Source organism: Poecilia mexicana, unplaced genomic scaffold (genome assembly GCF_051168715.1).
Source record: "Poecilia mexicana isolate PSO_F unplaced genomic scaffold, ASM5116871v1 scaffold_6, whole genome shotgun sequence".
NCBI lineage: Eukaryota > Metazoa > Chordata > Actinopteri > Cyprinodontiformes > Poeciliidae > Poecilia > Poecilia mexicana.
Genome location: NW_028263375.1, coordinates 2,515,041 through 2,542,732, shown reverse-complemented (window position 1 = coordinate 2,542,732; position 27,692 = coordinate 2,515,041). Strand labels below are relative to the sequence as shown.

The following is a 27,692-nucleotide window of genomic DNA, read 5'->3' as shown; positions in this document are numbered from 1 at the left end:
TAAAATTCACATACCATCACTGATGCTGCTAAATATACTCTGCTGTAAAAATTAGTGACTACAACAGAGGAAAAAATTACTTTTTGTACTTATTTTTGGCTAATAACTGAATTAGCCAAAAAGAAAAAAAGTCAAAGTGAATGTTTAGAGAAGGGACATCTCCTTCAAAATAATTTGCCGCAGTAAGAATCCCAGATTCTTCAAGCCGAGATTACTCAATGTGGTCTGCAGTTATCATGACAACATAGTTAACATTATGTATTCTTGATGTCAGAGTTCACTTGATCAGGACCTCTGTCCCCCTGCAGGGTGACGGCGTCCGGGAGCGTTTATCAGAGCAGCAGTATCAGCGCCTGGTGGATTATGTGAGCCGAGCCTCCCAGTTCGTCTCTCCGTCTGCCGCCTCTCTTCAGCTCCAGCCTCCAGTCACCCTTGCAGAACCTCCACCCTCTGTCACCAAGTGTTACCGCTACCTGGTGGATCCTGTTTTTGCCAAGGTGTTTGTTAGTAAGTTCACTATAGTGAAGAACAAAGCTCTACGCATCGGATTCCACTGATAAATCTTCACATCTGACCTATGCGCCACATTTAATGTTTGCCTTAAAACCCTTTCACTTTGTGCTTAATTCCTAACAGTTACCATGTGAACTAATCCTTTTTTTATGTAACTGGTCACTCATGCCTTAGAGATAAAGTTTTAGGAGTAATATTTTCTTACAGAAACATGGATGTGTAAAAATCCTTTTAATGTAAGCTCTGATGTTTCAGTGAGCATGCAGAATAGAGAACACTACAGCAGAGTTTCATCAAGTTAGTCCAAAACAAACCTCAGTGTCAGACAGAAATATTCAAGCACTTTGATGTTTCATTCTTTCTGAAACTGCTTCAGGCTGTGTTGACATTCTGTGAATTATCCCATGCCAATGTAAAGTGCAATATTTATACATGTTGATGGACTCTAGAGATACCAGCTGTTGACCAAAAGTTTTACAATGATGTAACATACTTGTTTAAAAATAAAAACACTGTTATTTGTACCTTGTGTTCATGCCAAACCCTACTGATGCAAACATATTGCCTTTTTTTATGGTGTCACTGAGCTCTCTATGAAATGCAATTGTTGATCTGAAACTTAAAAACTCTTAATAAAAAAAAATGTAACTCACATGAAGTATTCTTTTATTTTTAGTGCAGCTAAAAAGGTATTGAAACCGTGGGCATCACTACTTTCACAATCAGCAGGCCCCATAAGGCTTAGGCCTGAATAAGAAATATTCTAATATCATACGTCTTCAACTTATAATCAATGTATCAGTTACTCTCTCAGCCTTCACTCCTGCTCAGATAGCAGGGATGCTCCTCCTGGGCCCAGGGTTGGGACATGTTTTCACCCTTCCTGTAATAAAATAGAAAAGGTAAAGCTCGTTACATAAAATGGCTTCAAGTGCATCGTCAATGAGTTTACTTACTGTTCATTTTGGTGAACCTCCTAGTGGAGGCAATTGATGGCACCTGGGAGCCTTCCTTACTGTTTACTGAGAGGATACTGGAGTCTGAGAAGAAGAGAGTTAGTGGTAAAAATCTGCCCCAACATTTAGTTTTAGTTTTTAATGTACAACAAACCACCTTGGTTATGTGTAAAGCTGTGATTTTTACTGTCGCCAAATTAATTTATTGCATTTAAATTGTAAGCCAACACTCTAAATCCGTGTATCTATTTAGTTTTAGGTAGGGATTCATCAATGCAGAAAAACAGCTGGATTGACTTTTTTTTTTACAGAGACTTAACCCTTGTGTCCAGAAATGGGGTCCAACCGACCCCACACACGTAAAACATGTATCATTTTCCACAGTCCTCTACGTTTGCCTCAGTCCTCGCACGCACAAGGGTGAATTACAAATGTGATAACTCTGCACTAGTACCAATAACTTCACAAGCTTGGTCAGACGTGGAAAAACAACACAACTTTAATCCGTTCAGTGGGTGCAGTAAGGAGTAGAATACCAATGGAAAATAAATAATGCATGATGTCACTCAGAACACAAAGCATAGAATTAGAATAGATCAGCCCTTATTGATGGGGACATCGTCACTGATACCCCATCTGGAATTTTTTTTCAGCATTAAGACAATACAGATAACATCAGATCAGTGCATCTCTACTTTTAGGTAAAACTAACTTAATTGGCTATAAATTTCTGCAAACCTGAATCTGTGGAGGCAGAATTCTCAAGCAAACTCAGCACATCCTCCCCCTCCTTCTGCTGATCTTCCATGTACTTGGAGTATGACCACAGCAGCTGAAAGGAAATGTCAAGCTTTAACGAGGTTCCATTACTGGACTGAACTCTTTCGTTTAAGTTTGTGGTTGAGGCCGACAAACATTCTCTGCAGTATTCATTTCACAATGCTTAATGTTGTTCAGGATTCCCTGAATTCAGACTTTATTTCATACACCAGCAGTTTTGATAGCTTGCTGCCCTGGGACATACAGGTATGTTAACAGGACGTGGTCAGATTATTACATAACTGGATCTCAACATCAAACCCTTGCCTAGTTACCCTCACAACTATTGGTCTGAGTGGAATCAAAGCATGGGTCATCTAACTCCAGCTCAGCAGTAAGAGAACAGAACCACTCTGTCATGGCCGTCAGGAATCTGCTGCAGGACATCAGTGTCCCACTAATTGACGTTAATAGTTGTCTCACCATGCCAATATCAAATCTGTCTTTTTTTTTTCCACCTTAAGAATATTACTTGGGACTAGTCATTTCTAATTTAGCTGGGTTACTGCAACGAGGTCATGTTTAGGGATTTTCCAACAAAGCATTGGACAGGCTTTCATGTCCAAAACTCAGCTAAATTGAAGCTTAACCAATCTAAAATGGAAAATACTTCACATTTTTGACAACTTTCAACAGAGTAAACATAGAGCTTACCTCTAAGCTGCAGTATAACTTTTTCAAAAACATGTTATTTTCCATATGTATTAAAACTGTCACTGTCATGACATTATGAGGCAGATAAGCCCCCCAAAAAATTGAGCCAATGGTGGAAAGACAACTTACTAGTTTTTAAGGAACAACTTATTGTTTCAGGAAAACTGTTTATCTGTCATCATTGGTAGCTTAGTCGTACTACAGTTGTGGTCAGCTGCAGTGTAGAAAAGAGCAAGTAGGAGGGGTGAGGGCAAAAGTAATTGACAGCAAGACCCTCCTCCTGGCTCTGATTGTTTGTTTGAGTGGTTCATTTATATAGTTAGTTCTGGGAACCCTGGGTGAAGGCAGAGGAGCTCAATTTTCACAGATTGTAAACTTTATAATTTAAAAAAATATAAGATACATACTGCAGGTTTAATGCAATGTTTATTAATCGTTTTGGATAAGAACATAAGATTTTTAAGGGCATACTTTGGATGTCAGTGAGAAAGAACCCGAGGATTTTATCTTCCCTCTGTGGGGAACAGTAGAAATAATCAGTCTTCACATTATTTTTAGTTTTATGGGTGAAAAAAGAAACTAAGATGTGGAATAGAAGTTGTGAAATGAACTCCTCTCTGACCCATTATGCAATAAGTAACTGAAAGAACACATGTATTTAATTTACATGATTGTAAGATTTTGGCAGCTGATGTACTTAAATGGAATCAGGATTTATTAAAGAGAAATATAGTTATGACCAAAATTATATCCAGGCAATTTGTTTTTATGTATTTTAATTTTATGGCTGTAAAATTTTTAAAAAGTAATGAGTGAGTGATTTTTCCAAATTCAACTTTCAGCATTTGGCACAATCACTGTGAGGTTTTCAGTTGTGCAATAGCAGCACAATTAATGAGCAAAAAACAAAAAAATTCAAAATCTGGCAAATTCCATCTATGCTGAGGGCTAAAAGTGACCACAGTTATAAACACTGCCCAAATGTGGGGCCGTTTTTCATAAAGAAAAAATTGTCAGATTATGTTAGCTGAAATACAGTTTTTGGGAGCAAAGACAGCAGAAGACAATACAATTAATGGCATTGTCTATATGTCAACTTGTGAGTGACATTTTATGTAATTTAATATATTCTCTACATTTTGTCTCTGAGAAATAACAAAGGAACAAGAACTAGTAGAGCTGTAAACATAGTCCAAACATTGAGGTGGTGAACTATGAACATGAATCAGTTCATTTTAATCTTGCTGAACTGAACTTGGAATGAACTGACAACACAACAACACTTCACCTGCACTCTCATTAGTCTTCACTTATAAACCCCTAAACACCTCAGGTCACCAGTAGGTGTCGTATACACACTTCAGATGCCAGCTTCCTGAGCCATGGCTCTACTTCCTGTCCCTCATCAACCTCTGCAGCTTTGGGGGTAAAGCTAGAACCTTATCATCTATGGCTTTTTTTATTTTTGAAAAAGCACAATTTAAATCCAAGTTATTATTTTTGACTGAAAAGGAATACTGGTATATAAACGTTGGTCTCAAATTTCTACACAACAATATGAGAAACCTATAAATTCAAACAGGAAACAATCACTTCATATTATTGCTATATTGTTTTTGCATTAAATCTAACATTGTTTTTCTTGACTAAATGACAGTGTGGAAGATTTGAATAATTTTAGAACTTTATGAAAACCAGATCAATATATTAAATCCAGTTATATAAAACCTTAGAAACTGTTGAAAACCACATGACTGTAGTTAATAAAGACAAACTGTTTTTGCAGCCGTCAGTCAAAACTTTGTGCTTGTTTAACCTCGGGGCCCTGAAAATAATCTAAGTTCTGGAACCAATAGCTGCCATTAAAGGAGTTTTACTTCAGTAATAGATGCATTCTGAACAAAATGGACCATCTCGAATAGAAGAGTGTTCAACTTAAGAAAAATAATTGGGATTTTGATAATGAACACTGAGGAATGATTGATGGAAATGCTTTTGCTTTTCACTTGGGCTACCATGGTTTAGTCAAATAAGAATAACAATGCTTTTTTCACAAAAACACACAAAGTTCCTGCTTTAAGAGCAGATAAGAGTTTCTCACTGGTTCTGCGTGAATCATCAATGAGCTTTGGGGTCTTTGGAAGATCTGGGAGTCGAGTTGGAGGCTCATGGTACGTTGGATGCTGAAGCTGCTGTGTGACCTCCGAGGCATTTTAGATACGTCTTTTTGTTCCGACTCGTTATTACTGTCACGCTCATCCTTCTCCGAACTAACACAGGACTCTTGTTTCTCCCGTTCCTCCTGTAACAACTGGTCATACAGGACTGAAATGAGTTCAGATTTTAATCTTGCAGTACAATCTGGTTTCTTATAACTTCAGTTTTCTTTGTTTGTTTGGGTCCACCTGTAATTTTCTTTCACTTTCCTCCTCCTCCAGCCGTCTCTGTTTCCGTATTTTGGCCCTGTGTTTGGCTCTCTTTTCCTGCAGCAGGGGAATGAGCTTTGCTTTGGAGAGATTCCTGCTGAGCACTTGAAACTTGGGCCAAAGCTTCAGCAGTTCACTGAACACAGCTATCTGGATAAGCAGAGAAGCATGAAGAATAATAAATTTTGGTTTTATTAACTGTTCTCACACACATATTCGTGTTTCTTCCCATATTAGGACTTTGTATTAACATCTGTTCTTTTTAGTAACTACATGTCTGCCTAAACCAAACACTTACCAGTATATTCCTAAAATAGGGCAAGACAATAAATCATCTGTATATTGCAATATACATGTGATCAATATCAATGGACATTTGATAGAATGTTCAATAATTTCACTGAACTCCAATCCACAGCCACACAACATTCGGGTATATGTAGGCAGGAGAAAGACTTTAGCCACTCAATCTCAGCCAGCTAAGCTAGGTAGATGGCATTGAATAATTGACTCTCTTAGGTTGCCCAGCAACAACCAGCTTTAGTGACTTACGCTGCAGCAGTTTCAGGTTTCACCACTGTGACTCATAACAATGGCATGGAGTGAAAACACTGGATAAAACAAGAAAGGTATTGCCACCAGTTTGGCAGTATTTCAGATATTTAAAACAAACAAAAAAAAAAATCAATAACACTGGTCAACAGCCAAAAAAATCATTGGGATTTTCCAATTGTTTTAGAGGCATTTTGATGTGTTGAATTCAAAAATCCCATTGGTTTTGCTCAATCAGGTCAACTTTCTGAACTATGGATGCAACACGAGCATCAAAATGCAGGACTTGTTTCCACATATGGATCAGTTTCCTGAGGATCTGGGATCAATGAGTGATGAGCAGGAGGAGAGATGCTATTAGGACAGAAGAGAGACAGAGACGTAATGTGCAATTCACATGAACTTACCCTTAAAAGCGTTTATTATTCACTTTACAGAAATCCAGCTTTGGGACATTTAACTAATAAAATTCTGTTAGAAAATTTTTTCTCCTAAAACCTTATTTGGATGATAAATATTAACAGAAATAAACTGATAATGTAAAAAAAAAAATTAATCAACATAGTCAGAAGATCGGATTTCTCTAAATCAAATTAGAATAAAAACCTGACCTGATTGAGAAAAATGTACGTCAGTTTTGGATTCAGCGCTGCAAAATAGTCCTAGTTCAGTTGGAAAAAAACAGACAACTTCCAAAAAACATTTTTTGTAACCCAGTGTAATTATTGATATCAACTGGTATGACAAACAGGGTAAATGTTGTTTGCTACTAAACAGTGACAGTAAAGACGGATTAAGCTAGGTTGACAGTTGAACTGTGCGTTGGCCTCTATTATTTCCATATTATAATGCTCGCTCCTGCACCTCCAAATTATTATAACTTTTGACATTTTTTAATACAAAAACACAGTGGGCTGCTGGAGGACTGTCCTAGCATCCCTACCATCAGGCTTAGCATGTTTTCTGGGGGAAACCCTGAAACGATTATATTGTGATATACATTTTCATCCATATCGTCGAACCTTATCATAACCAAAACTAAACCTAAACAAGGGGGTCCACCACATTAGTACTGGGTTTTGGCCCCCATAAGACCCATCTGTCTTCAGAAGGTTGGTAAATATTCCAGAGAAGGTCCTAAACAGAATGGCTAAACGAGTACACACACAGAGCCAGTACCTGTGCCTCTCTGAAGATATAAGGGCCGAGCTCACGGCGCCTTTCCAGAATACGCCGAGCCTGATCATGAGAAATGTTGATCTGCACAGATGGTGGGATGGAAGAGTTGATGAAACAGTTGATGATTGTGGAGATTTTATGCTGGATTATGACCATACTGCTGTGCGAATGGCAGAGGTCCTGTATTCAGAGAGAAATGAGTGTAATACTGTAGGACCTGTCTCACACACACACTGGGGAAAATATGTCATATTTCTGAAGGTATGAGGACTGTGCAGCTGCCAGCACAGAAGCTTCTGGACCTTCACCTTATATCTCTGCACCTCCACCCAGAAGCGCACGTCATTTTCCAGTAACTCTCCTTTCACAGAGACATAGTCCTGGAACTGCTTACAGGTGGACGGGTTGAGAAGAGCTCTCCGAAACAGAAGGATATCTCTGGAGGTACTCATCTGTGAAGCCTCCAGATGAAAACAGGGAGCTTAATGTTAATCAGTTCCTTGGTAATAGGTAAAACATGTTATTTGCCAGTGAAAACATAATATAGAAACAATTATGTAGTTAGCTAAAGCCCTTTTCTTTAAAGGGAGTAGCCTCCCTTTAAAGAAAAGTGTTTATTATTCACTTTACAGAAATCCAGGTTCTCCCTTTAAAGAAAAGGGCTTTAGCTAACTACATAATGTATTTTATGTATTTTCCTGGCACATAGTGCCATTTTATAGCACATTTAAGTAACTATGTTAACTTCAGTTATTATAAAAATAATGCATACATCAACTGTGACAACAATTTCCCTTTATGAGGGAATCGCATGATGTAAAGCTCAAAATGTCAACTTTACATAACACTGCCCCTTTCTGTCACATGAAAGTTCAGCTAATATTTAAATCTGTTTGAAAAAGACATGAGTTAAAGTAAAGTTAGCTAAGCAAACATCCTGAAGCCTAATGTAACAGCCCAAAAAAATTTAAGTCAGTGCTTAAAGCCAAATCTTCCCTGAAAATCCCTGATGCCTAGCGAAGAAGAAATTCCTCATTTCTCTCTATTCGTGAAGGGCTTCTTCTTACCTTCCTTGCTTTGATCCGGTTCAGCTGTGCGGCTCTATCGTCTGATTTAATCTGCCACACAGAAACAAAGGCAAAGAGTCAGGAATCAAGACCTCGAGGAGAGGCCTCACACATGTCCCTGTGGTGCTCTCTTTCCCTGTCACTAGAACTGCATCCCTCTCTCCTTTGTCTTCAATCTCATTTGTTCTTTCCAATCTTCCTCCTTTGACCTTTTCTCCTCATTTCACCTCTTAAACATCTTTTCCACCCTTCCCTGCATCTCACTTTTCAGACTGTAATGCTAAACTACATCTATCTTTCATTACCTAATGAGAAGATCTGTGTCACTAAACCCAGTAAACTTGATAACATAATGCCGCAGAGTAGCAGAATCTGCAGTTTATGTGTTTCCACTCGAAGAAGCAACCTAAGAGAGCGACAAGCCAGTAATGGCGTTCAGTGGCCGATCCTATAACCTTAATGTGTGTATGCGTGTGTGTGCGTGTGTCAGTGGGCACATCCATTATACAGACTTTAAACATGATACACATCACAACTGCCTCTGAAATATTTAATGCAATTATTGGCAAACTAAATGAGATCAAATGACAATTCGTTTTCGTTTAAAACACAAAGTGTCCGTCCAGTCCATTCTCTGTATGTCATTGAAACATTTAATAAAATCACAGTGCCTTGAAAAAAAATAATTCACACCTCAGAACTTTTTCATATACTGTCAGATCACAACCAGAAATTCTAACCCATGTTGTTGCAAAATATACGTGCAAAACTGAAGTGAAAGTAGAACAAATGACTGAAAAGTGTGGCATGCAGTTGTATTCAGCTTCCTTTAATAAATACATTGTAAAATAACGTTTCACTGTAGTTTGAACAGAAAGTATTTTGGGGTTTTGCTGAAAACAGCAAAACCCCAAAATACAGCACAATACTGCCACAGTATGTGTATTCTTCATTTTTCCAACACAAACTGAGCTTTGTTTGTACCCCATGTGGTCTATGGCAACCTACAAGCAGGCCTTCATTGAATAGTTTTTGTTTTGTTTGCTGCTTTGTCAAAAAATTCTCTCAGCTGAGCAGTGGATCTCTACAGCTCCTCCAGAGTTACTCAGAGCTTCCCTGATCAACACACTCCTTTCCAGGCTTTTCATTTCAGACACTATGACTTGGTAAAACAAATTGAAAACCACGTTATCCATTTTCTCCTGCTGCACAATTTTGCACTACTTAGTGTTAGTACGTCGCATTCAATATAATGAAGTTTGTGGTTGTAACTTGATGGAATGTGGAAAATGAGCAGAAAAACATTTTTGCTTTGCAGTAAAAGGGTCTGGATTTTATCTTTTGTGTTTGCTAGAAAAAAAAGTCAATTCCATGACACCATTTGCTAATTAGATTAAAATACAAAACAACACTGTTGGAAAAACAAATAATATTAAGTCTCCAAATATTGTACATATACATGTTATACTTATTAATGATAATGGAAGTGAATAATGGAGCACCAGACTATCATTATTAGCTGCTATATCAATGTAGCTATAAATGTGTTCATGAGTCCATTGACTTACATGTAAGCGTTTTTGGGGTGACCGTTAAGGGGTTAAACTTTGTCCAGATTGCTAAAGTTCCTCTAAAACTTGTGTGCTGTGAATGTCTATACTAAAGGTAGCAGGATGCCACCCAGTGGTGGATAGGAAAATGAATGTAGGTAGAAAGGTGCCTAAACCTGTTTTCTAGCATTGGAAGTTTTTGTTTTTTTTTGTCCATCAACAATTATTTATTGTCAGAAATGTTGGTGTCAAATGTGAGGTATCAAGATTTTTACCTTTTCCTTTTCCTTTACTTTGTGTCGCTCAACGAACTCTTTTGAGGAGAGGAACACAGGCATCCACGTTTCTTCAAGGTAAGGTCGGATTATTTCCTGGATTGCAATAGCGACTCTGTTTGAGAGGGTCTCTGACTGCAGCTTCTCCTCTCCACCTGCTTTAACTAGAATCTACACAACCAGAAGACATAACAGAGAAGGAGGGGGAAAGGAATGCTTATCATATTTTGTTTAAAACGACATAAAAAAAAACTCGTGACAAGTAAATGTACAAGTAAATGCATAAAGGAGAAACCCAACAGTGACACTCTCCCCTTCTTATCTCCGCCTGTGCTCTGCATTATTCCCACAAACTCTTCCCTTAATCTTCTAGCTTTTTTCAGTCCTCATACGATGATTTCTTCCTTTCTTACATCTCCTTTATTCCATTTTCCTTTTTATTTGGAGCGCACACAGCCCTGCTTGCCCTCATTTACTCTCGTAAGGCTTTTGAAATGAGAACCAGTTGCAGAGTGGGAATCAGGAGATGAAAGAGGGGCATTATGTGACTGGATGACTGAGCGACTGAGCGAGTGAAGGGCCAAAGCAGTAAAGCTGTCATACTCTCTGCATTGCACACACAGAAGAGAACCAACAGTGAGACATAAGAACAGCTGCCAGAGTCAACCCCCATAGAGTCAGAAGCAGTAGAACTGGCTTTCTAATTTAAAAGCAATTTTAATAATTGTTTTGGAGGCATTTATAGGATGATGCTGACAAATCACAAACATCTTGCCCCACAGTTTAGATCATGTCAACACAAACATATTGTTTTTGTTCAAGAAATCGGAGTAAGTCCTGTGAATGAAGTCAGTTTGATCTCGGAGCGTTATTTTGAGCTGATGTAATAGACTCTGAACTAAAATTTAGATCAGGCCTAAAATAATCCAACCTGACCTAAGCAATTAGGCATTTTGTCAGAGCCTGAGCCGACCTGACTAATTCACTTTAATTAGGGGCTCGGAGTCTAAAGTAAACCTGACATGTTATTTTAATTGAGATTTTACTGCTTACTGTTTTTAGACCACCATTTAAGTAAGCAGTGTAACATCTCCTGTCTTCCAGCTCCATCTTGTTGCTTGTTGTAAAATGCTGAGTCAAGTGCAAATCTAGGATGTGGAGGTTGATAGGATCCTGCACTTACCACCATCTGGAGAACTTCTGCACTGCTCCTCTATTTACACCATCATAAATAGATTAACACAACTTTATATCAAACATTCTCATTTGGTTTTCTCTGTGTTGCAACCTTATTAAACTCTCTCCAGAAGTCGGACTCTAACCATCAAGCCAAAAAGTCTGGCCTGACCCAGCCCGAATTTCAGCTTGGACCATAAATCCAAACGCTACGTTGAACAGCTGGGAGGTAAATCTAGAAATGATCCTGGAGCCTAGAAATACAATCTGAGATGGATTTAAACTTATAATTATTGTTTCTGAAGCTGAATAGAAACCATTTAATTCTCAGGTGATTGTTTTATTGCCAATTCTCCAGCAGCACCCAGGATCCCAGAGGAAAGTGAGAAAACATTTCTTTGAAGCTGCTGCAGCCTCTGTTTACAAAACCTGGATACATTTATTGGTGTAAAAAAATTTGTGGATTTTTAGTTAGATTAAATAAAATGTTACATACATCTTTCTGTTGTTTTTCTGTGGCAGGGCTGCCAGGACCAAAGAAGTAGTCTTCGTTCAGGTACTTTTTAACAATCATAGTTGACTTCTCCTGTCTGAAGCTCTTGTCGGTCTTAGAAATCACCTTGTACCGCTCTAGGTCCAACCAACAGCTCAGATGAATGCTGCACAGGAACAAAAAAAAATAAAAAATTAAACCTTCGAATAAATCTCATCTTCCTCTATATACCACTTCTCTGCTTGGTACTACCTCTTACCTGGCATCATTTTCCTTCAAGGAAGTCATGAAATGTCCAATCTCTTGAGGCTGACGAAGTAAGGTCAATAGACGATAACCACGGAAAACTGCAGCCACTTTGGACCACAGACCAGCGTTTCGGCTTCTCTTTAAAGGGAATGGCTCGATAGATATAGGAAGATTCATGGACCTCTGCTGCTCCACATGAAGAGACACACAAGAGAAAATAAGAGAGACAGAAGGGAAGAACACCATTAAATGAGTACTCTAAAGACAGTTTATCTGTGAGGATGGTTGCTGTGTGATACAGCAAAGGATATTCAGCTTTGTTCCAAAGGAAACAGGTGAAGATTGTTCCAGGTACATCCATTCTGTCTGTTCCATTCAAGGCTTCTTTCACAGTTTTCAAATCAAAACTCCATCTATTTAATTTATAGAGTTCTCTGTCCTTAAATTCACAGTTTTAAGGTAAAAATACAAATGTTTACCATGAAAAGAAATGGATGAATGATTAGCAGATGGATGTACAGGGTGACCCACAAAAAAGCTACTTTTGTTTTTACTTTTTTTTTTTTTTACTTTTCGTACATTTTTCCAAAGTGTACACTAATAACCCGAAAACTTTACAGCAGTTGAAAGACAATATTCGTAATGCAATTCAGAGCATTAGTGCCCCAGAGTTGCGTCGCATATATGACAATATGTTAAGGTGCGCCCAAAACTGCATTGACGTACAAGGGGATCATTTTCAGCACTTTCTGTAAAGAATGAGTAAAGATTTTGGCATTTCAAGTTTTTTCTTTCCTTACGGAAGGCCACCAGTAATACTATAGCAACGCGGGCTACTTTTTCGTGAGCCACCCTGTATAAAAAGGTGAATGGATGGACGAACTAATGATGGGTTTATCTTTTACACAAAAGAACAAAGTCTGACTTAGGGCTGGACAATAAATCAGTAATAGTAAATGTGATGAACATGTGATCAATATCAATAAATAATACATCTGATAGAACATTCAGTATTCATTGTATAGAATATTCACTGAACTCTGATCCATAATCACAAAGCATAATGGGGGATGTACACAGAGGAAAGGCTTTAGCTAATCAACCTCTCATGGCGAGCTAAGCAAAAGTGGCGGCATCAGCTACCTCACTCACTCATTCTTTGGTTACCTAGCAACAACCTGTTGAGTAACTTGTGCAGTAGTCATTTAAGGTTTCGCCACAGTGCCTCATAACTCCTTAAAAATAAAAACTAATGGCAAAGATTGAAAACTATGGATACATGAGGAAAGGTCATGGCACCAATTTGGCAGCATTTCAGATATTTAAAACAAAAAACTAATCAATAATTATTGATAGACAGTTATTGATATTGACTGATATGAAATGCTTATATTGTAATATGTTTTTCAGCCATTTTGTCCAGCCCTAGTATTCAAATTCAAAAATGCTTTATTAATTCCAAAGGGAAATTAAATGTTGCAGTAGCTCATCAATATTCTTCAAAGACACACTGAAGATGGAGATGGCTGTTGGCAGGAAAGATCTACTGAAGCCGTCTGAACCACACTGAATCTCAAGAAGCTTCTGGTTGAAGATGCTCCACCTTCCCAAGACAGTCTCGTGAAGAGGACGAACAGGATTGTCCATAATCTTTCTTTGCATTATCATCTCCAGAGGTTCCATAGTTGTCTCCAGAACAGAACCAGCCTTCTTCATCAGTCTCTTGGGCCCTTTTAGGTCCCTTGCTCTGATGCTGCTGCCCCAATAGATGACGAATGAAGAGATGACACTCTGAACAACAGACTTATAATAGATCACCATCATCTTGCTGCAAGCCTAGAAGGGTCAAGGTGACATCTGAAAATTCTATTATTTTTCCATACCTATAGAGACCTCAAAAATAATAATTCTGCAATTTCTCAGTGTGTTTATGAACTCTTTGACCTGTTGTTGCTTGCTGATCCGTCTCTGGTGCTCCTTTGATTCCTTGCAGAGCCTCAGGAGTTCTCTGTACTCTGTATTGAAGAAGTACCGCTGCTCCTCGTGCACAGGCACCTGGACGCAGACAATAACTCTTTAGCTAACTGATTAAACTTTTGCAGGTAATGGATCTTTAAAATTTGGATCCAGGTTAGGATTTTCTGAATATTAAACAGGACATCGTTATCGTTATTTTACTTGTTTTAATGTTTGTAAGACTGCTTAAATCGAAAAGCCTTCACAGTACCTTTATGCCAGTGTCTTTATGTCCCTTGCAAACTTAAAATGTGTTTTATTTGGATTTTGTGATGTGTGAACTGGAGATGATAAAGTACTGCATAATTGTACAATTGAAAAAAATAAATACATAAAGATTATTATGACAAACCAAAAATCTGAAAAAGGTGCCATGCATTGACATTCAGCCCACCTGAGTCAACACTTTTTAAAACCACCTTTGTGTGCAATTACATGAACAAGACCTTTGTAGGCTGTGTCTCAACTGGTCAGCCCCATAGTGGAGAGAGATGCTCTTCCTCAGTTCCTGATCTTTTAAATTATTCCAAAACATACGGCTGTCTCCAGGGATTAAACTTCACAATTTTATGCTACATCGTGTTGGTTTGTCACTTTCTCAAAAAATATGTTGAAGTTTAGATTTGTATTGCAAAAATATGGAAAAGTTGAAAGTATGTGAATATTTTACCAGGCACTGTAACCCTACCAAATACTAACTACACTAACCAGAAAGTAAGATTAAACTACAGCTACAAACGATTAGAAATGCCCCGATCAGGTATTTATATCGATATAGGTCCTGATGTTATTTTTATCCATACAAATCTCCACTGTTTATATGTTGTTCTGCACCTGCTGAAATGACTCTTTGTCCCTCTGGTTCAGCTGTGTCCACGGTTCCAGAAGGATGTCCAGCACATGTTCCTCCACCCTATCAAACAGCTCCTCAAAAGCAGGCTGCAGTTTGTTGTACACCTCTCTTCTGATTTCGGTCTTAACATTAATGCTCCTCCTTGCAAAGCTGGAGATATATGTGGAATAAAGGACCTGGGAAGGAGGAGAGACGAGAAAATCTTTTCAAGTAAACATTTTTCTGCAAAACCACAATCACTTTCATCATCACCATTGCTCTCTGCTTTTACAATACCACTTTCGCTCATCAGAGCTGCCACCACACCAAATAAATGTCACTCATTTAACCCTCCTGGCTGTGGTACTAAGGAAACAACATTAAATGTCATCTCTCTGGTGAACTAAAAAAAGTCAGCTTCCCGCTGTGATGTGTTCTGGACCGAAACATTCTTCTCTTGTCCTTGGTCCCAGCATGGTCGAGCACAATGGTTCTAGGTGACTGAGCTGGCACAAAGAACTGTGGGTGGAACTCATTTGTTTTTATGAGAAATGCAATTTCTCCACCTAAAACAGGAGTAGTAAGAGGACACAGTTGAGAATGGTGGAGGCTAGGCTTCACAAATGAATGGAATGTCTCAATATATTGCCGTAATTGGGATAGCAATGACGCTTCTGTGTAAATGTAAAAGGGAGGAAGGAAAAGCACCTCTTGGACCTCTAACAATTTTACATTTCTCTTCTGGTTGTTGGCTTAGAATACATTAAAAAAACATTCTACTACTACAATCAATCAATCTGATTGATTGTAGTAGTTGGTGATTTTTCCATAAAGATAGGACAGGTACTGCAGGTACTGACCTGTGCCTCTCTCTGCACACTATAGGGGTCCATTCGCTCCTGGTGGAACAGTTCATGGTAGTGCTGCAGGTCTGTCCAGAAGTAAATTGCATTTACCCAGAGCTAAAACCACACACAAAGAGACATTGGCATATTTACTTTGCCCATATGGGTCAGCATATACCTACCATAATATCAATAATGTAAAATGGGATTTTTAAACTTTTTTAGATATTGGGCCTAAAAAAATTCCACGAAAGGCAGCATCCCTATGGTCAGAAATTCTTTGGATAAAAACAAATGAGTTGACTCCATCATTAAACTGTACCCTTTTGATCAGATTAAAAGTCTATGGGTATGTTGGAATCAAACAGAGATGCAATTAAAAAATGGAAGAATTAAATTTTTTGGCATATGGTCTCCATCTATAATTGTTGGGAATGATATTCTTTTCAAAACCATAAACCCTCAATTTCTTTTTACCTTTTACCAAAGATGTACGACAAAGTACAAGTGCAAATAATTTAGGGACAGTACAGTACAGTTAAGTCAGTTCAGTACAACTAAAACACATCAGACAAACATTCATCACAGCCACTAATGAATGTTCTATAGATCCTATTCAACAAATCTTATTTGCAAACAAATCAAAGCAGCTGGTGAGCTAAATATTAGGCAATATAATTATTATTATTTTATATCTCCCCACCACCATTGCTAAAGGAGCAAAAATGTTTGAAATGTCAAAAATATTTAGTAAAATTTGTAATAAATCTACTGTCCGTAAAACAAAAATGACAGTCAAGTTGTCTGGGCAAGTTATTCAAGAGAAGATTGTTAATCTAAGCCATAGTCTAAAGAATTAACGATTTCAAAAACTGTAAAACATATAATCTATAACTAGATCTAAAAAATATTTTCAGAAAATATTTTTCTCTGATATATATATATATATATATATATACACACACACACACACACACACACGACTTGAAAATAAAAAAATTACTTAAATATTTTGAGCAAAAATTAAGGTGTTCAAAGGGGCTCAGAGTTGTATTTCATTTACCAGTATTTGGATTTATTTTAAAGTATCAAAATAGTGAATTGCCTTTGCGATGTAATATCACGTATCCACAGCACAACTGTTTAGCAGAACCTTTCAGATTTTTGTTTGTACCTTGTTTCCAGATTGTTCACAGTAGTGTGTGAAGTACAGCCCAGTCCGGAACTCAATAAACAGAGACGTCATCATCGGTTTCACTCTTCTTCCAAATGGTGTCTCACATTTGGCAGACATCTTAAGAAATATATACACCACAGTATAAGTTACTTTATAAAATTGTAAGTTAAGATCTTAAAAAAAAATAAAAATACAGCCAGCTTTTGGAACAAGGGTGTTCAAAGTGCAGCCCCAATGTTATGTGAATTTGACCCACCAGTGCAGATGGACCATGAAGATGAAGACTTTTTTTCCTATTAGGACAAAACTATGAGCCACAAATTGAAATCTTATCACAAAATGTCAGATACAACACAAAGTATCCATCTTTTAATAAGGTTTTCTGCTTTCTCTTCACTTTCTTGGTAGAATATAGGACCACGAGGCCTGTCACAATAACAAATTTTGCTGGATGATAAATGATTCCAAATGTTATTGTGATACATGATAATATTTGCTGTTTTGAGACAATTTTCAAGTGATATCATGGTAATGGCATAATAATGCAAGAACACATTCTCAAAGATCAATAAACTATAAATTCTAGTGAACATTTAACACTGGAATTGGAAGATTTTTTAAAGGTTTTATTGGCTGTAGTGGCCTTTATTTGAGAGTGGTTAGAAAGGAAAGTATGTCATGAGAGAGGGGGAAGACATGTGGTGAAGGTCATCAGGCCTGGAATCAAACTTGTGACATCCACATCAAGGACTAAGGCCTCCTTACGTGGGTTGTACTTTACCCCTGTGCCACCAAAGCTGGAAAAAATTTTAAATATTCAAAATAAATAAACAAAACAACAGAAGCAATAAACAAAATGAATTATGAAGTCTCTTTATACAAACATGTTCTTCAAAAGAAAAGAGATAGTTGAGACCAAAGCATCAGACTGAAGACTTTTGTCATCCAGTTTTTCGTAAAAAAATAAAGAGAAAAATGATAAATCATGCAAATGGAAATTATTGAGCTTGTTTTAATTTATCATGGGACTAACTGATTCACTGCTCATTACAAGAAGTCTAAGCACCAGATTTGTCCATTGACTTATGCCATATATACTGCTCCCAAATCTGCTTTTAATGACATTAAAAAATTTTAAAATAAAGACTAACTAACTCATGATTTTATTGCTGAGAATTTACTAAATCATTTTCAGTTTTTTTTCAGTCAAGCCCTAAATAAATAAGTAAAATAGTTGTATCTCTTTCAATAAGGAAAGCATGTGAAACCCTTTTGAAGTTTGACTGATTTACACCTTCCTTTCCTACAAAAGAAAATCTGACAATTTTCTGTATTTTATTAAAATATTTCTTGATTACTTCATTTTTGAGGAGGAAAAAAAAAGTCATTTGTGATTTCAGAGTTTAAAACTATTTTTATTTTTTGGCCGGGGTGTACTCGAGTTGAGTTTTGTAACATGGCTTTGGTCCATGTTTGAAAAGATTTGAACACCCTGGCTCAGAATAAGCACCCAGTGAAATGACATGAGGCCTACCTGAGTCATAGCAGAATGATGGAATGGGGACAGATACTCTTCAGAGTGACTGCCAGGCTGTCTGCAACACGTCTTCATCCAATACCGAGGTAACCTGTAGGACAGGTGGATGAAGTGTGCATGTTAATTGGCTGCACGCTATAGAACAGGACTCTGTTAAATGCGAATATAAATCTAAACTGTAGACCACACCAGTAGCTGAGTAGAGGCTCAGTTAGTAGTTCCTGAACCGACAACAGTTTCTCCTCTGTCCAGCAGGGGGAGTTAGTCAGCCCCAACCTTGCAAGCAGCTCCCCATTCAAACAAGAAGGACTGCTGCTCCTCAGGTAGCAGTTTCTCAACAGAACTAAATATCTGGGCCAGATGATACATTCACCTTTTTACATCACATGAGACAAGATGATTGAATCAGATAAAAATACAAATGTTTTACCTTTTTTTTCGTTCTTCCGTCTGCAACGCTATCAGTGTCTGAACATCCATCCACAGATTTAGAAGCTTCTCTCCTGACGTTCCTCGCAAAAACTCTTTGAACTCATCCAAGCCTGGCCTATTCTCATCAGCACTGGAGGCTTGCCAGCACAAAATAGGACTCTTCTTAACCTCTGCTTGCTTATTTCTACTATCCTTTGCGCTGTTTAATGGTGTTGATTTCTTCCTCGCCAGTTTTGTTTTCTCTTTCTTTGCTTCGTGTTGGTCATCTGTCCTGGAGAAGTCTGGCTGGCCTCCAACCACTTTACCAGCAAAGTACGCTGGCTGTTCTTCAGCAGTCAGGTTGTCTGACGGACCCGCTGACAGGTGAGATGAGCTTTTGAGTTTTTGAGTTTGCTCACATTCAACTGCTGATTAAGACAAAGAGGAAAAAAGAAAATGAATGTGTTTTTGAGTCAGTATGAGATGGACAGGACTTCTTAACGTCAGAAACATTTGTTGTAAGCCTTGTTGATCTCTGTCAGAAAACAAATTCAATCTATAAATTAAATAAATAAATGACATTTTTAACTTAACAGTATTACATCTAAAAATCTACCTGGTTCCGGTGATATACTCTCCAGAGAATCTGAAGAATCTTCTTCAGAAGAAGAGTAATCAAGCAATTCTGAGACTGCATGACTGCTAATGTCTTTTTCATCTGACCAGTTTTTCCAGTCAAGGCTCCAAAAGGTTGGCTTCCACTGAAACAGCAGCTTGGCAAGTCTGGAAGAAATCAACCATCACAAAATCTTAAATCACATGTTTGCTTGCTTAATTTAGAAACCAACTGAATGTTGCCATGTTTATTACTGCTTTTACTTGGTAGAGAGATGATTTAATCACTTTTCTGAACTTAAACAATAAACACAAAAATATTACTTTTTATTCAAAACCATCATAACATTCCCTCTGATATTTCTAGAACAGGCTAGAATTTCAAAATTGCAAAAATATGACAGCATATTTTGGGCAATGTAGATATAAAAGAAAACCCAGAGGAAATTTTAGTGGAAACATTTCCACTAAAAAAAAAATATTTTTTTTTTAACTCAGAAATTTTGACTTATTAAAGTTTCTGAGTTTACAAAGTCAAAAATTTGCAAGAAATTTTGAGATCTCAGAAATTTTCCAGAAAAAAAAGATTTTTGAAACTCAAATCCCCAACTTTTTTTTTTTTTTTTTTTTTTTTTTAGATTAATTTCAAAGGTTTTTTGGCAACTTTTGAAATTCAGAAACTTGAACTTTTTTTTTCTGAAATAAATTTTAAAATTTTTTAGTTTTTGGTAGAAATTTACTGTTTTTTAATTACTCTATCTATAATGGTCCTAATATGCAATCATTTTAATTTGAAAAAAAAAAAGGGGGGGGAGGTTATTTTTTTATCACTTTCCTTAAAGTCAGAGCTTTACTGTCACCAAGGTTACTACGCCTTTATAACAGTTTGGGAAAGCCCAGATGACGTCATAACTTTGTAAGCTTCATTCTCAGATATTTCTATCCATAGTTAAAGTTCTGAGATGCTGGAAGGCGACTCAAAGAGGAAGAAGCCTTCACTCAAAACATAAAAGGACAAAAATTACATAATGTACATACATATCCTGTCAAAGTGCATTTCCTAACAATTCCTGGGTTATGATTAAATAAGTTTGGCCAAAATAACCATAGTGACATTTAGAGGAAAACATGGGTAAGATCACAAGCCTAAGAACTGTGAAGTATGGTGGTGGCACATCATGCTGTGGGGATGTTTTGCTGCAGGAGAACTGGTTCAATTTCAAAAATAGATGCCTTCATGAAGAATTAACATAGGTCTGAAAGACTGAAGCAACATTTTTAGATATCAGACAAGAAGGAAAGTTTTGGACAAATAGGCCTTCCAAATGGAAGATAACTAAGCTGTCTGACAAATTAGCTCAGAAGTGACTAAAACAAAACGTTGAGGAGTGGCCATCACAAATGCCTGATCTACCCTGTATTTAATTTCTTTTTTAAAATGGTGCATGTAAAACTGTACCTATACTCATGATAGAAGTCACTCTGCAGGAAGAAAGGTAGTCTTTTCTCCGTAATCCACCGAGTTCCTTCCTCTTTGCTGAGGCACTGCAAAGACACATTACTCAAATCACATTGAAAAATTTAATCTATACGTCAGCCGTTTTCCCTATACAAGTTCTTACAGTGACAGTGAAACAGATGTCCGGTACAGGTGGCATTTTGGAAAATGTTTCTAGGTCATCAGAAAGCAGTAATGATTTATATTGTTTCAGTGTAGCTCTGATCTGTTTGGCGACAATGTCAGCTTTTTCAGTCGCCACCTCAAAAAGTCCAGATTGCTGGTTGTACACCAAAGCTTCTGAGAAAGACTGAAAAATAATGGGCATTAGAAAGGTTTAAGCTATTTTTGTATGAAGATATCTATATCCTGTGCCTACATTACCGGCAGACTTAAGAACTCATTGAAATAGTAAACCAGTACGTCATCTGAGGCCAGATAGCTCTTCTGTAAAAAGACAAAACAATTCAGCAACAGATAACTCTGCTAAACATAAGCTGTAGCTCTTTGAAAAATGAGAATGTTTACTCACAAAGTTTTCAGCAGTAAGAAAGGGGGTTTCTTAAAATGGAAAGAAAAAGGTCTAATTTACAAATGCGTAGTGTATTACAAATGTTCGAGAAGGTTGAAAGTATAAGCTTTTGCTCTTACCAGCTGAAGTAACTCCACACATTGTTCATCTTAGAAATTCAGAGGCATCTTCTAGATTTTCTAAAGACAAGCAAAGCAGTCACTTTTAAACTGGTGTCGTGGTATAACTGCAAACAGTCCAGGTTGCTATGGACTCATTTTCAACACAGAGACAATTGTAAAAGATTAACTAGAAAAAACAGAAGCCACTTAAGTTATTTCTGCAAAGCTGCATCAATGTTAATGGTCAAAGGTGGAAAAAAAAAAAAAGAAATAAAAGCCCCATTAACTTTACAAAATCACTTTAATGTTAAACTCGTGTATATAGCAAAAGTAACATTAAAATGGCATTGTTGCAGTTCACATTTTATGGCATTAGATGGCACCATACCACAATGAACCAATTTGAACAAACCATGTAAAACCCTAACAAATGAGAAGTGAGGCATTTTTAGAAAAACAATGCAATTTATTATAAAAAAAAGTAACCTGGACACACACACACACGCACTTGTAAAACCTGACTACTTCAAACTTACAGAAAAAAAGAAAAAAAAACAGTAATCAAAGTACATCAGAACCCAATTCCATAGTTAAAAATCTGTGCTGAAAGAAAAGTGCTTAAGTAAAGACATTCAGTAGCGCAGACATCGTTTAGAAACTTGCTGTAAAAAGTTGGGGTAATCATTTGCAATTTAAAATTGTCCACATGACAAACTGGAGTAAAGATTTAATTACAGTCTTCGAACGTTTCGCTTGCTTTGAGCACTTCCTGGAAGAAGCTTGTCCTTCTTGCGACGGCCCGCTGACTGACTGCCACATTCTCTGGACCCATGGAAAGCACACAAGCAGGATATGCAAAACTGAAAGCCACAGTCGACTCTGCTACACACACCCTCCCCTTTCACCGAGTGACACCTTGCAGGATGCTGACATCTAGGGCAAGGCTTGAGGCACTCATCATGGAAGAGGGTTTTGGCAACCTGGGAGAAAGTTAAATGAAGTCATTGCTAAAGGTTTTATAGAGCACTGAAAATTTGCCTTTTGCTGGATTATTCACAACTCGCCTCCAGAAATTTGTCCCGTTTGGTGCTGCTGCCTGTACTTAAAGTGCCATGCTGTGGCGTGGCCAAAGTGTTGTTTGCCGACTGGGGGGTGCAGTAGCTAGAGGTTCTGGACTGGGCCTGAATCTTCTTTAAGGCTGACCTCTTTGACAGAGCTGATCTGGTCTCCCCCTCAGAGATTTGGAGGACACCCACACCATACTGTAACACCACCAAAAAAATTTTTTTAAACATCACAAGAAACAAGCAAACACTGATCTTGCTCATGCATTCAAGCATTTTTGCTTGAAACGAATAGTCCATCCTATGAATCATGTTAAAATGACATAATTGCTCAGTTTAAACCACTGCACTGGTAGATGTAAAAAAAAACAAAAAAAAAACACTTATGATTGCAGAGAAGTACCTGAAGATCCTCTAGTTCACCCAGATGGATCCTTCTCCTCAGGCTAGCTTGGTGGTCCTGCTCAATAATTTCATTCCAACTTCTGCAAACTAGACTACACCTGTCAAAAAAGACCAATAATTCTAAAGATCTGCTCAAAAGGGACATAATTCTATGCAAAAAATAGCTCAAAAACTAGTATAGTGAAAAAAGTTTCATATTTTGTCAGTGTGAAATGTTTTAAGCCTTTGTTTCTAGTAATTTTCATTTTAAGAAAAGGGTTGCATCAGAAATTAGGAACAGAATATTTTAAACATCTGAATTGTTTGGAGTCGTCTTTTTGACAATGCTACATATATTCTCTATGGGGTTAAAGCTAAGGCCAATTTCCTGGCTAATCAAGAATAGTACCACCATGGTCACTGAAGCAGCTTTAGTTACCTGTGGCACTGTGGGCTGGTACCAAGTCCTGCTGGAAAATGAAATCAGTATCTCCATAAAGTTGTGAGCAGAAGGAAGCATGAGGTGCTCTAAAACATTCCTGCAGGATTTTGCAAAACACAGTTGACCAGAACAAGCAGATGACACGGTGACCCAAATCATCTTCGACTGTGGACACTTCACTCTGGACTTCAAGCAATGCAGACACTGTTCCTCTCCACTCTTCAAACTGCACAACCCTGATTTTCAAGCGAAATGCAGAGTTTACTTTCATCTGAAATGAAAGTAAACTCTGAACAACAGATCTTTGATCTCTGAACAACAGTCAAATTCTTATGACATCTCTAGGTCAGGAGTGGCTTGACACATGGGATGCGACATTTATAGCATAAGTGTAGGATTCGTCTGGACGTAGTTGAGTCAGCCTCAGGCCAATACTTGTGAAGCTCCACAAAATTCTCGAATGGGTTCTGCTTGACGGCCCTCCTAAGGTGGTTGTTGCTGGTGCACCTTTTCTTACCACTTAACTTTCTATGAATATGCTGCAATTTTTTTTGTTTCCCAATTTTCTGAAATACTGAACTTTAGGTTTTCATCTGCAAGCCACAATTATCAGAATTACAAGAAATAGAAGGCTTTAAATATTTCACGCTATGACATACATTTAACTTTCTAAAATGAGTGACCAAAATATTGAACTTTTACTTTGATGTCTGAATTTCTTTTAGATGTACCTGTACATTTATTTAAGTATTTGTTCTGCTTTTATTTTTTGTACTTTAAATCAGACTCGATTGAGAAAGGATTAGATTGAAGTTACAAAATATCTAAAGAATTTGGGACTGGCTGTGAATTGAATTACTTGAATAAAAATGCACATATCACCTGTACAGACATTCTGAGTTCAGCTTGCTGAACATATTAGCCAAGATGTGCCTGAGATTCCTCTTCTTCAGTTCCGTCAGTATATCCAGCTTCCTCAGGCCCATCTTTCTCCCAATCAGCCCTGCCAAAGGCATACTGGTCCTGAACATCATTGCAGTCTTTGCTAATGCTGCTGTGAATTTCAACTCTTCTTTCAGACTGGGACTTTGACCTGCAGACTTCTGAAACTTGTACTGGCACATAGCATGAACTAGCTGCAAGGCTGGAGTCAGAGATAGATTGACTGGGGTTGTTTTGAGAGGAGTCATGGAATGATGAGCAGGATCTGCATCCGTGGATGAAGGGTCTCCCAGTGGGGTGTGAGGGTCATGCTTTCCAGAAACCAGGTTATTAAAACATCTAGCAGACATTGTGCTGCAAGGGGTGGCATCAGCGAAAACATCATCAGTAGAATGGCTGCTACATTTAGAAGGATCTTCATGCTTTCTATTTGCTTGGTCTTCCTCGGACTGAGAACCACCTTCTTTAAGAGTGGAAAGCCGGTGTTGACGATGCAAACGGGAGCGCCTCTTCACATCAGTCAGAGTCAGAGTTCTACCGGTTCCTTTGGAAGCAGAAATGAGAAGCTCCTGGAATGAGCCATCATGGTCTGAGGAGTCTTGTGATTTATCAAGCGTTAAGGAACTGAAGCCACTGTCTTCATTCACCGACCTGTTTCAAGGTTAGAAGGATGGTAAGATTAGAATGTTTTCAAATTCAATTCTGTAAACATTTACAGCAAATGACAAAATTTATACATAGGTACTGTATAAAGCACCTTTGTGTAAAGTTTCCTCATACAGTGTCTTTATACAGAGGCACAAACCTAAGAGTTTATGCTATGAACGCACAAACAAATTTTGTTAAGCAGATCCACTGTGAATGGGAACAAAATCTAGAAGACGTGAGGGAAACAAGCTAAAAATAAATAGGATCATTTCAATACTACTTTCCGACTCAAATTGTTAATCCAGTCATTCACAGTTTTGTTATTGCTCTTATTAAACTGCTGATGCAGCAACTGCCTTTTAAATCCATTCTGATTCCTCCATTTCATCTTTAAGACAAAATGTAAACTGATATGTGTGTGTGTATGCATATATATATATATATATATATATATATATATATATATATATATATATATATATACATATACTAATGTTAGGAGATTGAAATGTCTCACTTTTACAACAAAGAAAATGGGAAAGATTTTTTTTTTTTTTTTAAATAAAACAATTTTAAGAGTGAACTTTATTTACTTAAGTGATTTTTACATATAGAGACGATTAAAATGAAAAATGGGTGCTTAGGATGCCATATTATGGAGTGATCAAACAGAAAGAGAACTGATTAAATATTACTGTATTCTGCACTTTATTCATCGTTAGTAAGTTGATGTTTTGGAATTTAATAGCATTAGGCTGACAAGGATACATTTCACTAGTCAATATTTTTTACTGCCTCCTTTTATATAGATGAGATGAAAGAAATGGATAAGAGGGAATGGTAATGAAATGAAAGCAAACTTACCCGATGTTTTTAGGTGTTTGGGTAAACAATGGCGTGTTGAAAACACTGGTGCCGTCACACAAAATGCTGCTTTCACTGCTTATTGGCGATAGAAAGTTTTCTTTCGTTAAGAGAGGGAACAAACTGTCATGGCTTGGAGTATCTACATCAAGTTGACAAGATGAAATGTTCCCCCTGAAATCTGATTCAATGATTGAAACGCTTCTGTCAAAGGACGAGAGGAGGCAAGTGTTGAATTTGCCGTCTTCGCAGGTGGACGTCCTCACCTGCGTGAAGAGGAGCCGCTGTTTCCTGCCAGACATAGCCAGATCGTGGCCCATGTTTAAACTCCTGGTGGCCCCACCAGATGTAACATCTAGAGAGTCAAATGATTCACTGAGCCAGTGTTCAGATCTCCTACTCAAAGAGGCTTCAGCATTTGTAGTAATTGGTGATCCTGTGCTGTCATTTTTGACTACAGTGGGTTTGCATGTTAGAAGTTTATGGCGCAGAATAAAACCCCTTCTGTTTAGTTTAGGAGTTTCACACCAGTTCACTACAGATGCTGCTTCTCTGGTGTATTTGCCCAACACCTTAACAGATTCTCTGCTCTGTTCTTTAGGGGTGACATGAAGCCTGAGGTTCTCTTTAGGAGTTTCAATGAGTTCCGATGGGGACAACGAGCCAGAGAGGTCAACTCCGGTGATGCTCCCTGGGCTCTGGAACCAACCCAAGAGTCCGCTGTCAGAACAGTCTTCATTATAATGCTGGCCTTTGTAGCTTTGTGGGTTGATATTTGACTTAGGAGTACACTGCATTGCCCTCAGTTTTCCACACAAGGGTTCCATGAGAAAGGTTGTCAAGTGACCTGAAGATGAAAAAGTAAACAGCTAAAATGTTGACACTAGATGTGTCGACTGGTTTATATACAAGCCCAAATTTTAGCTGGAAAGCTAGATTACTATACATTTTTTATGGGAAAAGTCCATATATTTACGGACTCTTTCAGTTTGTAGTGAATTTTCAGAGTATAAATCCATTTTGTTTAAAATGGTCTCTTCAAATACTTTTGTTTTGCCATACTTCTCGGGATAAAAACACGTTATGCTAAATTAAAATTCCATACATTTCCAGATAACGTAAGAACCCCAGCTTTAGCATGTTTGCGTCAAGATAGCTGGTATTTTTGAGGGGAAGAGCGAGATAAAAGTCGCCACAGACTTTAGCTTTCAGTTGCTAAAGACAGTCAGTCCATCTGGTACATCTCTAAGGTCCAGCTGTCTAATTAGCGTTGCTATGAGAGCTTGGTGCCGCCCATTTAAATCCTGCGTCACGAGCACTGATGCCGCTACAAACACAGCTGTAACCGCCAAACTGAAGTCTGTTGTATGTTGGCATTTAGTTACGATATATATTTAAAATTAACAAGAAAACTTAATTTTTTTAAAATAAACAAGACACTGTGAGAGCCCCTCATCTGCGTCAGACATAAGAGTCATACTAATTAGCATGTCCCAAACACACCTGAGTAAAGACAAGGGAAACTAGTACAACATAAACGTAGCTGTAGAGTTCTCCAAGTTGAGACGCACTTATTAAAAAAAAAAAAAAAAGGTATTTCAGTTAAACATAAAACTTACCCTGTAAAAGAACTGAGCTGCTACGAAGGCCGTGTTATTACCTCAGGTTCAGTTCCAGGCCACGGCTTCCACCCCTTTTTTGCTGCTACATGTTCACCAACGCACACACGGCCATCGCTTTCAAATTTAGAGCCTTATGGGATGCGTCACGTGCTTCCGATCAGTTCAGCTGGTCTTCCGTGGGTGGTTACCACAGCAACGGAGTCTCCATTGTGCTTTGGTCAAACAGAAAACAGGAGCAGGTAAGGTAAATTTT

At 37.8% G+C, this 27,692-nt stretch overlaps 3 protein-coding genes across 4 annotated transcripts in view; 1 reads left to right on the top strand and 2 right to left on the bottom strand.

The window, feature by feature from the left end:
- vps13b (vacuolar protein sorting 13 homolog B) overlaps nt 1–1,165 on the top strand; it is a 298,354-nt gene extending 297,189 nt beyond the window's left edge. For both annotated transcript variants that reach the window (XM_015003945.2, XM_015003947.2), the window contains exon 68: nt 309–1,165. In XM_015003945.2, coding sequence (XP_014859431.2) covers nt 309–557 — 249 coding nt within the window. In that variant the 3' untranslated portion in view covers nt 558–1,165. The remainder of the gene's footprint in view (nt 1–308) is intronic.
- Nucleotides 1,163–27,528, bottom strand: rgs22 (regulator of G protein signaling 22). The gene is made up of 25 exons (XM_088006053.1): nt 27,437–27,528; nt 21,492–21,551; nt 21,373–21,401; nt 21,225–21,287; nt 20,965–21,150; nt 20,802–20,887; nt 19,344–19,510; nt 18,747–19,155; nt 18,506–18,667; nt 18,314–18,407; nt 16,777–16,896; nt 15,618–15,719; nt 14,760–14,954; nt 13,854–13,964; nt 11,920–12,095; nt 11,664–11,826; nt 9,992–10,162; nt 8,167–8,217; nt 7,408–7,560; nt 7,100–7,279; nt 5,348–5,518; nt 5,044–5,253; nt 2,208–2,301; nt 1,470–1,553; nt 1,163–1,396 (listed from the first exon to the last, which is right to left on the bottom strand). The coding sequence occupies exons 2-25, from the start codon at nt 21,511–21,513 to the stop codon at nt 1,341–1,343; spliced, it is 3,255 nt and encodes a 1,084-aa protein (XP_087862179.1). The 5' UTR covers nt 21,514–21,551; nt 27,437–27,528; the 3' UTR covers nt 1,163–1,340.
- Nucleotides 21,919–27,526, bottom strand: fbxo43 (F-box protein 43). Its single transcript, XM_088006055.1, has 6 exons — nt 27,437–27,526; nt 25,818–26,664; nt 24,246–24,956; nt 22,941–23,040; nt 22,538–22,735; nt 21,919–22,453 (listed from the first exon to the last, which is right to left on the bottom strand). The coding sequence occupies exons 2-6, from the start codon at nt 26,642–26,644 to the stop codon at nt 22,205–22,207; spliced, it is 2,085 nt and encodes a 694-aa protein (XP_087862181.1). The 5' UTR covers nt 26,645–26,664; nt 27,437–27,526; the 3' UTR covers nt 21,919–22,204.
- Nucleotides 27,529–27,692: the final 164 nt, after the last annotated feature.

Coding starts and splice junctions, on each gene's coding strand:
- rgs22 (XM_088006053.1), bottom strand. CDS start 21,513: ATGTGTGGAGTTACTTCAGCTG. Junction 5,519..7,099: donor ATATCTTCAGAGAGGCACAG/GTACTGGCTCTG, acceptor CTGCTTATCCAG/ATAGCTGTGTTCAGTGAACT. Junction 2,302..5,043: donor TGATGATTCACGCAGAACCA/GTGAGAAACTCT, acceptor ATTTCCTTTCAG/CTGCTGTGGTCATACTCCAA.
- fbxo43 (XM_088006055.1), bottom strand. CDS start 26,644: ATGGAACCCTTGTGTGGAAAACTGAGGGCAATGCAGTGTACTCCTAAG. Junction 23,041..24,245: donor AACTCAGAATGTCTGTACAG/GTGATATGTGCA, acceptor CTTTTTTGACAG/GTGTAGTCTAGTTTGCAGAA. Junction 22,736..22,940: donor GTGAACTAGAGGATCTTCAG/GTACTTCTCTGC, acceptor GTGGTGTTACAG/TATGGTGTGGGTGTCCTCCA.